A 10,835-nucleotide genomic window follows, 5' to 3' on the forward strand; every position below is an offset into this window, starting at 1 on the left:
GCAAAACCCAACAAACACAAACATAAAGTACGCATATTATATAAATTGTTTGATTTGTATCTCTGAACCAATAACTTCAAATGATCTGGTGTAATCGGTTCCTTTTTTACAACTGGCTTGGAAGTCTCTCTTATTGCACCCTCCTTTGTTAATTTCACTAAAACGGATTCACATGGATCTTTTAGCCCTGCTAGCTGATGTGCCCAACTAATAGAGTGTGTAGCTAATTGAATTTTACTTGAAGATTTGTAATCTTTAGCGATGGAAATTATATAGAGAGCCACGTGTTCATCCGCTGCGGGTAATGCAGAAATAGCAGGCAGAAAAGCCCCACACCATCTGCAGAAAGCATTGAATGCGTACCTGTATTGACTTGATGTGTTCGATGCTTTGGATTTTAGGCAGTAGGATGGTAAAAAGTCCCTAAGTTGTTGTAATCGCTGATCCTCAATCCTCGCACTATCAGACCACCGTCCCATTTTAAATATATATGAAAATTGTATAAAACGGAATACAAAGATTAAATTGACGTTATTAATACACATTTTCTTATGGTGTATCAGGACCCTCAATCAACTGCAATACACCGACTTAATAGATGTATTAGGACCATAAATCATCTGCAATACATCTGACCAATATAAACATCTGGTGTACCAGGACCCATCTCATCTGCAATACACCTCAAAAAGTATCTATATTTACATTCTGATCTCAACATGAGTATATAAACAAACTCTATATAGCGTTCTATATTAGGATTTTGCATCCAACTTTACTGCCATTATCCCAGAAGTAAAATTTTTTGATCCAAACAAACACGCTTTGTTATCACCCTGAATAAGTATGTCTGTACAATCATTGAATAGTAAAGCATCTTTAACGTACCATCTATACGTCATATCTTTATCAAAAATAAATGGCAAAAAAACAGCGGAGGGCCAGTTTGGAACAATTAAGACCCCGAAAGCCTTGCATGCTATTAGATGTTTAATAGCCCGAACTACTAGGTGAATAGGTGGCACTAACCAATTGTTTTCGTGTTCCCAGTTTTGTGTAAAACAGTCAATAGCTTCTGAGCCAGGATTCCAAAATTTTGAATTATACCGTCCCAACTTACAATTGTTATAATTTGCAAATCTGTCAACAGTAAAAGTTCCGAACAAGTTGTTAACAAATTCGAAAAATGTAGCAGTAACGCCCCAGTCATCGTGATCTATAATATTGCTAAGAAAATCAGCTTTATCATTTTGTAATCTTGGAATCCATTGTATGTCAATTGAAATTTTTTGTTCTACACACATTTTGAAAATATTGTAAGCAAGAGATTGTAAATGATGTTTCATACTACCAGACTGAACAATTTTTAAACAACTCTGATTATCAGTGAACCATTTCACCTCTTTATTCACTAAACTATCTTTAAATGAAGCCAAAGCTAATTCAATCGCTCGAAGCTCTCTCCAAGTAGAGCTCATACCCTTCTCAAACTCTTTCCACATTAAGTGAAAAATTTTTTGAATCAACTTCGACAGTGTACGCTCCTGAAGCTAGACTACTCGCATCAGAGTAAATAATCACACTTTTCTTTGTCGGTGTGTGTAAATATCTTGTTTTTTCTGAGTAAATACATTGCAACCAAAAATTACATTCATTTAGAACCTCGTTCTTGTGTGTGAATACAATAATATCGTCCCATGACTTTCTACATGCTATCTCTATAGAACAGAATCTTGTCATAATGCTACATATGTTACCCATCACTGGTGACATTGACATAATCTTTCCAACCACTCTTGCCAACTCTCTGGCCGTCACTTTAGGAAAACTCTTCACTAGTTTCTGCAAAGAAGCCACTGTATCGTCCAAACGTCTTGTAGGCACTGAAATAGAAAATGACTGTGAATCCCAAGAAATTCCTAACCATTCCAAATTCTGAGTTGGGTAAAATACAGATTTTTCAAAATTTATAAGTAGCCCAAAGTCAGACAAACTCTTTTGAATGAATTCAGAAACTGAAAAACATTCCTGTTTTGATGGGGCAAACACAAAACCGTCATCTAGGTAAAGAACTATCTTAATACCCTTCTTTCTCCAGAATTTAACAATAGGTCTAAGACTTTTTGTAAAAATAAATGGAGCAGATGACAAGCCGAACGGGAGTACAGTATAACGATAATATTTTTCGTTCCATGAGAACCCAAGATATGTCTGGAAACTTTCAGAAATATCAATATGATGATAGCCAGATTTTAGGTCGAATTTTATACAATAGCAATCTTTCTCAAAATAATCCAGGGCTGTTTTCCAATCTTCAAACTTTATTTTCTCATATTTCACATAATAATTCAGTCTACTCAAATCTAGTATCAACCTCTTTTTTGACCTGTTTTCCGCGACACTAAGAGGGCTTACAATATATGGTCTGTGTGTAACTTCTACAACACAACCTGTCTTGATTAACTGGGATATTTCTGATGTGACAAATTCAGCGTTAATCTCTGCAGATTTGTTATTTCTAAAATTCATAGATGGCGGAAAAGAGAGGAAAGGAATTTCATAACCAGAATGTATTACTTTCAAAATGTAAGGAAAAGCCCCAATTTGTTCCCATTTACTGTAATGCCTTTTTAGACTATGTTTAATACTTTGTTCCGTATGACTCTTTTCATGAACACAAGTCAAACAACCTGTATACTTATCATTGACTTTGATTGGTCTTTCCCTTTGGGCAGTTGGATTTCCAGTGCCCTGTTCCGAAACAACCGAAGCAAACGTCGTAGGGCATAGGCTGTCTCCTTGACTGCTTGTTTCTGCTTTGGCCGTAGAGAAATGGCTGTTGTTGCTGCTGTTGAAAGGCAGGAAAGGGCTGAAAAGTACTAGTAGCCCCAGGAAGAGCCAGCTGAGCCGGAGATCCCGCAGCTGCCGCTGGTGGCGTTTTCTGTGTCCCGTAAGGCTGAAATCTCTTGTTCTGCTTCTGATGTCTGAGGGCCCTGTTTTCGGCACTGCGTATCTTCTTTTCATCATCGGAGTTGTCTGCGATTTCATTACACTGGTATTCGTTGCAAATTGACAGTTTTCCAGCCCGCGGGAGATGAATCAGCTATGCGTATATGCTTTTGACGCGTTTTCAATTTTTTACACAAGTCAGAAATGATTTTCAATGATTCAGAATCTTTTAAATCAAAGGCTCTCGACTCTAGCTTCTCTAAACCCTCTAATAATTCGGCGTTAAATTCAAACTGAATTCGGTTGCCTTCAGACTTTATCTTATGAAGAGAATTCTCCTTGAGTTTCTTCGAGATGGACTCAGACTGCTCCGCTTTTAACTGTCCCGAGAAAGTTTTGAATTGAGACTGTATTACTCCCGTGAAGAGTTTAACAATGTCCGAGATTTCCAATGAAGAGTTCCCTCCTGTGCTGTCTTTCGGTAATTTATCTGTGTCCAAAGTCAGTTCATCGCCCGAATCGCCCATATTACGTGGAAATAGAGAGTGAAAAAAGACGTGTTATATGCACTAAAAAGAGCCTTCGAATGGCTTTAGAATATTCTGTGCTAACAGCGGTCAGTTAAAACCCGTGCAATGAATATTTAAATGTCACCTGACAAGGTGACCAGCATTACAGCCAATAGATTACAGATATAAATAAACACGAACACGTGTTATTAGCAACATTGATAAATACATAAATAATGGACTTACAATTAGTATGAAAAACGTCAGTTAGCATTTGACTGAATGATAAATTGTATTTTCTGACAAGGTCATTATATCGACCATAGAACTTACGAAGTGATGACTTTAAACGAGATTGCTGATATTTTTGTTCCATCAACTTTCTTGTCAATAATTAACATCGTTTAAGAAATTGTACATACGTAGAGTATGCTCTTGCGTATCGAATTCACTGAGATTTATATACTTGTATGCAATTGATAGAGTTATATTGCTGCATAAGTACATGTAAGAGAAGTTGACGATAGAAAAGTTAAAGTCATCACGTTTATCTTAAAGCTTTGTTGTTAAATTACCATTAATGTCTTTTTCAAGTAGAATATCTAAGTATGAAACAGATCAGTCAGACTCTGTGATATCTTTCATCTCAGCTCACCAAGGTTTATCGTATCGACGAATTACTATTATAAATTGATAATACTTCGTCGATATATCTAAATGTTGAGTTGAAGGCCACAGCAAGTGTTTTCTTCTTTTCATGCATGAAAATAGGTCTGATAATATACCTGGTATCCAAAAACCTCATTGATATTGTCAATCACATAAACAAAAAGCATCTTTTAATTTGATTTCAACATCAGTGTACTTAACTGTGTTTGCAATCAGAATGTGTTTTAACAAAATAATTTTGCAAATGACCAATGACCAGGTAAGTAAATCTACGAGTATAATTGGGTTGCCTCAGCTGTTCTTTCTGCATAAGGATATCTCAGGAAATAATTTTAAGAAGGCGTCAGTCCATGGAGCTCATAAAGAATTAATTTTTTTTTTGGTGTAGACCCTCTAGGTATAACTGTTTCAGTTATTTGTCTCATTTCAATATTGACATACACATAATCAATTGATTAAATTTACAATTGTCTTTTTTCAAAGAATATTAAGAAGGTTTGATTCTTAACTTTAACCATATATGGAAAATGACTCTTGTTAAATCGGTTTTTTTTAAACTATATATTGTTTGTACATTTTCTTCACGATTTTGTTCATAAGATTTTTTTTTCAGGTGTAAAAAAGTTATTGATTGTTAATGATGTGAGCTATGAAAATGATATGAATTCTTCTCACCACATGGAAGCAGAGGCCTCATTTTCAATTATGGTAAAATATTTGTGTTTGGGTGTATTTGATATACGAGTATGCATATACCTTCAATAAACTGTTGTTTACGTCTATAAAATGTTTTTTAAGGAACAAGTCATATATACACAAGAAAACACAAATGATGGAGAAGTCGACTATGGAGATTCTGATATATATAACCACCTACATGAAAGGACGGACAGGCCAGACATGAATGATTATGACCATGTACAAAATATGAGAGGTTTAGTGATAGCTGAACTTTGAAAACCTAGTCCACAAAACAGGAAAAAAGAAATACAAACAAAAATGTTTATGACTCTAAATGTGTTTGTGATATTAAAGAGATAAAATTAGACTAGTGTAACTTTTGATGGCTTTACAATACATGAATGATGATTAATATATGCAGCCTTAAACAAATGAAATGTCTACTAATGAAATGAATAAACATCATGATAATAAGAGGACTTTAGAATAAATTTTGTTGGTGATTCTTACCCTTTAGACCATTGATTCATTTTACATTCCCATCGAAAAAGGATGTTCATGATTTCAAATTGAAAATTGAATCTAAACCTTACCATGGATCGAAGTTTTCCAGGAAGAAGCCAAAAATACATTGTAGGACAGTTAATCGTGCTTTATACATTGGGCTCATTCATTACAGCAAAATTTTAAAACAGAAAAATAACAATTACTATTCGAATTATATTTTCCAATAATTTTTTTTCTAGTAACGTGTGTGCCCATATTGAAAAAAAAGAAAACAAGAGGCCCAAGGGCCATATCGCTCACCTGAATAACTTTGGTTACCTGGCCCGCTGGTTCTTGAGAAGAAGATGTTTAATGATAACATTATTTTTGTCGTTTCATTTTTTCCCCTTAGAAGGGAAGTTGGCCTTAATTTTAAGACTTTATTATAAACTTTATTATAACCTTTCCATTATCAAAATATGCTTTTACCAAGTTTGATTAAAATTGGGCCAGTGGTTCTTGAGAAGAATTTGAAAATGTAAAAAAAGTTTTAAGACGGACTGACGGACAGCTAGACGGACGAACGGACGGATAATGGACAACGGATGATAAGAAAAGCTCACTTCAGCTTTCTTCTCAGGTGAGCTATAAAGCATTGCCTGTGAAAGAGCTATACATGTAACCATCAAACCATGTTTTACATGTACACACACTAAAAACATCGATCCCAGAGGGGTATGTATATATCATTTTTAGAGTAAGAGGACAACTCACTTCTACCTCACATGTTTAAGACGATAATTATGGGAAAAAAAATTCTGAATTCGACTTCTGAAAAAAAACTTTCATGAACAGCTGTCATTAATAAAAATGCATTTTTTGAAATACGGAATAAGAAAACTTCCTGAAAAAAAATGATAATTAAATTCAAATGTTGAGATTTTCTGTAAATTAGATCCAAAATATAATGCATACGACGCACCTGTCTTTGACGAATCCCCATGTCGAAACATGAGTAATATTTGTATAAAAATACGGTAACAATTTCACTAAATAAAATATTCAAAGTATATTTTCTAGTATATATCTTTTATTTACGTCGAGAGGATTTATCTAGATACACGTGTTGTCTTTTATGTGACATACTTCATTTTTTTTGCCAGAATCAAAATGCAAAATTTTAATATATTTTTTTCTGAACATGCTTAATGTCACTGAGGAAATTGATGGAAATAATCAGGTAGGCGCCATCGTTTTTCTAAATAGGTGGGGTGAGTGTAATAAGGAAAAATGGGAGACAAAACAAGCAAAACAGTTATACAAGCAAAACAGATATTGGTTGTCTACCCAGTTCAGATAGAATACAATATAATATTATAATATTAGTAATATTATACAATTTGAAAAGAACAAATTGATACATGTACACCTGTTTGAAAATTTTATTATTATTCAATTGAGAAAGCATTAAATTCAAATTAGTAAATTTGAATAATTAAGATATGTATATTTATTGTAATAATCAGTCTTTAATGTTTGTTAACTGGTTAACATGAAGCACAATATACAAGGGATGACCCATAGTATACAAAAGAGGGTAACTATTTGACAAGTCATTACAGAGAAAAGCTCTTAATGTTTACCCATATTCTTGTTTAATTATCAAAAGTTTAGAATGCTTCTTATTGCTTACATTAAAAAAACATGGTACAAAACTATTTTCACATAACTATTGTAGCCAGTGGTAAAACATCAGAAATGACAATCTGGTTCAGGTTCAATACTATATTTATTAATGTTGAAATAAGACGTCAAAAACCTGAAATATTACAATTACACACAACATATAGACGACACATAGACAGACATTTAGACAGATAATTAAAACATAATAAACTTTACTTTAGAATAGATTTCTTACCGGGACACACACAGGGATTCACAAATATTACTATCTGTATAATGATATTGTAGAGTACACATCTAACCAATTCAACGGCTAGGCTCAGAGTGCCCGATGTTAGTGCGTGAAAGCGGGAATTTGGTGAATAGGATAAAGTCATGTGACCGTCTGTCCTGTGTCTAAAAATAACAACAACCTCATTCACACAAAGTCTTACACACCACATTCTCACATATACACAGCGCAAGTATAATACGGCATTAAATACATAACCCTGGTTACATACTCCCCCTCTTCGTTGAAATGGCTCCTGACATTTCCAAAGAAGTATGTACAATAATAGTAACCATGAAATATAAATAAAAACCAATTTACCTGATACAACTCACCACAATGAAATCAAGTAATTAAATTAAAACCTCATCAATGACCATCAAACTTCAAACATCAACAAGACACATAATACACAAATGTACCAATCAATGTAGGAATACCTGACCAATGAATTCCTCCATATGACACATAAGTCATGAAACTATTTACACGTCTTTACACCCAAATACACCTCAATATACCTCATTAAAGTTTTACAACTTTTAAGAGCTAATCCCATAAACACAAGACACAAACTTATGTCAAAGTTATCATATACAACAAGTTTAAGGATTGGGGGAATAATGAATATGGTCATTATTATAATATTAATTTTTTTTTTAGTTTTATTTATTAAAATCCCGGGTAAACTGCATCATAAAAACATTTCGGCATAAAAGCAGTTTTCAGCATAAAAATCGGTTCTCGGCATAAAGCAATATCATAAAAAAAACCGTTTACATTATCCATTCCCCATACCGATCTGGGAATTTTTTCATTCTGGTCGACCGTCTCGGCAAAATCGGTAAAGGCGACTGTGATTGGTCTGAAATAAACTGACTATGTGGACCGCTCACAGAAGCTCTGGTACTACTGCTGACTGACTCACTGGTGTAAGCTGACTGTCTGGGAGAACTCACACTCTGAAATGAAGGACTTGAATTCTGAAATGAAGAAATATTTTGATTAGTACCATCTGATACACTAGAAACTTTAGATCTTGATACACTGTGTTGATCTGATGATTCTTTGCTAAACTCATCTCTATTTCTGGGTATCCTTGATTTCACTTCAATTGTTACTTCATCATCCGAACTCTCAGAATCGGACTCCAGAAGTTCATCAGAATTCTTAGGCTTCTTGTTCCTCCTTGTCACAGGTGTCCTATGAACAACAGGTTCATCAATGTCACATGCTGGTATCTGGTTAAATGGTAGCAGCATATTTCTGTGCAGTGTCTTTGTGGCTCGTCCAGAAGTACTCTTCACTCTGAAAACAGGGATCTCGGGATTTGGAATTTCTGTGATGACATAAACTTCTGAATCCAATCTGTCCGCTAGTTTATTCTTTCCCTTTATTCCTACTTTCCGCACAAGGACTCTGTCTCCAATCTCCAGCTTACAGAACCTTACTCTCTGGTCATACTGATTCTTGTTCTTGTCGGATATTCTCCTAGCTTCTTGAGAGGCATGTCTATATGCTGACACCATCCTGTCCTTAAGTTTCTCAACATAGCCATGATGATCTCCTCTCTCATGTTCTAAGTCCATACCAAAGAATACGTCTATGGGAAGCTTAAGATGCCAACCAAACATCAGGTAGTGTGGAGTGTATCCCGTTGCATCATTTCTGGTCGCATTGTAGGCTTGAACAAGTGGAGCAACATGGGATTTCCAGTCTGACTTCTGCTTCTCGTTGAGTGTTGAGAGCATCTTGATGAGTGTTTGGTTGAATCGCTCAGGTGAGCCATTTCCCATCGGGTGGTACGGTGTAGTCCTTGTTTTATTTATTCCTAGGAGTTTGCAGAGTTCTTGGATTACTTTCGACTCAAAGTTACGTCCCTGGTCGCTGTGTAATTTCTCAGGAAAGCTGTAATGTAGAAAGAAGTTATCAAATAAAGCTTTAGCTGCAGTATGAGCAGTTTGATTTTTACATGGAATGGCTTGAGCGAATCTAGTAAAGTGATCCGTTATGACTAAAATACTCTCGAAGCCTCCTTTGGATTGTTCTAAACTCAGAAAATCTATGCAAACTAACTCCATGGGTCTTGTCGTCACAATCGGTATAAGTTCTGATGCAGGTCTCACAGGTGTTTTACTACATATACATCTATTACAGGTCTCTATCTTCCTAGTGATGTCGTTCTCCATGCCTGGCCAATAAAATCTCTGTCTGGCTAACCAAAGGGTTTTATCTTTTCCTGGATGTCCGACATCATCATGTATTCCCTGTAATGCGACTGATCGAGAACTCTCTGGTACAACTAACTGATAAGATCTCTTACCATCCTGGAAAGCGGTTTTACAAAGAACTCCATCTACCACTTGCAGCTTCTTCAAAATTCTCATGTACCTCTGAAAATCTGGAGATTCTTTCCGTATATTTCCTCCCCTGGGTCGGAAATCGCTTTTCAGGATCTGTAGAACTCTGTTGATGGCTTGATCTCTGGACTGTTCTTCTATCCAGTCATGACTGCTGAGTGTGTCGCTGGGGAAAATCTCCTCATCCGCGGCTTGAGGGGCATCTTCCTCGGAAACACTCTGGCAACATGGTATCTGTACTGAAGCAGCATTACAAAGAGCCTTAACCGTGTCCTTAAAAACCACTGGTTTCCTGGATAGACCATCAGCATCTGCATTTAAGTTTCCACTTCTGTATGAAATCTGGAAGTTATAATTAGTAAGACTGGCTACCCATCTCTGGCTTGTTGCATCAAGCTTGGCCTTGGTGAATATGTAAGTTAGCGGATTGTTGTCCGTGATTACCTCAAACTGATTCCCGTACAGGTAATCATGTAGCTTATCACATACCGCCCACTTAAGCGCCAAGAACTCAAGCTTGTGTAGTTTCTTAGGGTAGTTCTTCTCACTGGGTCTCAGTCCTCTGCTTGCGTAAGCTATCACCCTCTTCTGACCTCCTTGAACTTGATATAGGATTGCTCCTAGGCCTTTGGAACTTGCATCAGTATGTAGTATAAAAGGCTTGTTGTATTCGGCATACCCTAAGACAGGTGGTGTTGTCAATTTTTCCTTGATGTCCCGGAAAGCCTTTTCCTCCGTTTCCATCCAAATCCATGGTACTGGTTTCTTGGAGTTTGGTTTACTGAGTGCCTTCTGCTTCTTACCAGTCTTGGTCTCATGGCCTTTCAATAAGTTATTCAGTGGAGCAATGATACTGGCAAAGTTCTTCACAAATCGCCGGTAGTAGCCGATGAACCCTAAAAACTGTCTCAGCTCCTTTACTTTGGTAGGTGTTGGCCATTCCACAACAGCAGCAACTTTTTCTGGGTCCGTGGAAATTCCTGACTCTGAAATAATATGACCTAGATATGTAACAGTCTGTTTGAAAAATTCACATTTTGAAGGTTTAAGTTTTAAGCCATGTTCTTCTAATCTCTGAAACACTCTTTCTAAACGTTTACAATGTTCCTCGAAAGTTTTGGAAAAAAGCAAAATATCGTCAAGAAAAATCAAACACTCTTTGAGATGAATTTCACCCATGCATTTCTCCATAAGTCTTTGAAACGTTGCTGGAGCATTTATCAA

General features: G+C 35.9%; 1 protein-coding gene across 1 annotated transcript; it reads right to left on the reverse strand.

Annotated features, from left to right (window-relative positions):
* Nucleotides 1–616: 616 nt before the first annotated feature.
* On the reverse strand, nucleotides 617–3,043 carry LOC134272869 (uncharacterized). Its single transcript, XM_062755037.1, has 3 exons — nucleotides 2,691–3,043; nucleotides 1,650–1,883; nucleotides 617–672 (listed from the first exon to the last, which is right to left on the reverse strand). Exons 1-3 carry the CDS (start codon nucleotides 3,025–3,027, stop codon nucleotides 617–619), a joined length of 627 nt encoding a protein of 208 aa, XP_062611021.1. The 5' UTR covers nucleotides 3,028–3,043.
* Nucleotides 3,044–10,835: the final 7,792 nt, after the last annotated feature.

The sequence above is a fragment of the Saccostrea cucullata genome, unplaced genomic scaffold (assembly GCF_032062105.1).
Source record: "Saccostrea cucullata isolate Sc308-1 unplaced genomic scaffold, CSIRO_AGI_Scuc_v1 ctg8191, whole genome shotgun sequence".
In the NCBI taxonomy this organism is placed as follows: Eukaryota; Metazoa; Mollusca; class Bivalvia; order Ostreida; family Ostreidae; genus Saccostrea; species Saccostrea cuccullata.

Excerpts from the sequence above, each read along its gene's own strand:
- LOC134272869 (XM_062755037.1), bottom strand. The coding sequence starts at position 3,027 with ATGATGAAAAGAAGATACGCAGTGCCGAAAACAGGGCCCTCAGACATC. Across the intron at positions 1,884-2,690 it reads AGTCAATGATAAGTATACAG|TGCCTACAAGACGTTTGGAC; the intron begins GTTGTTTGACTT and ends TTTCTATTTCAG. Across the intron at positions 673-1,649 it reads GAACGAGGTTCTAAATGAAT|ATGAGATGGGTCCTGGTACA; the intron begins GTAATTTTTGGT and ends GGTGTATTGCAG.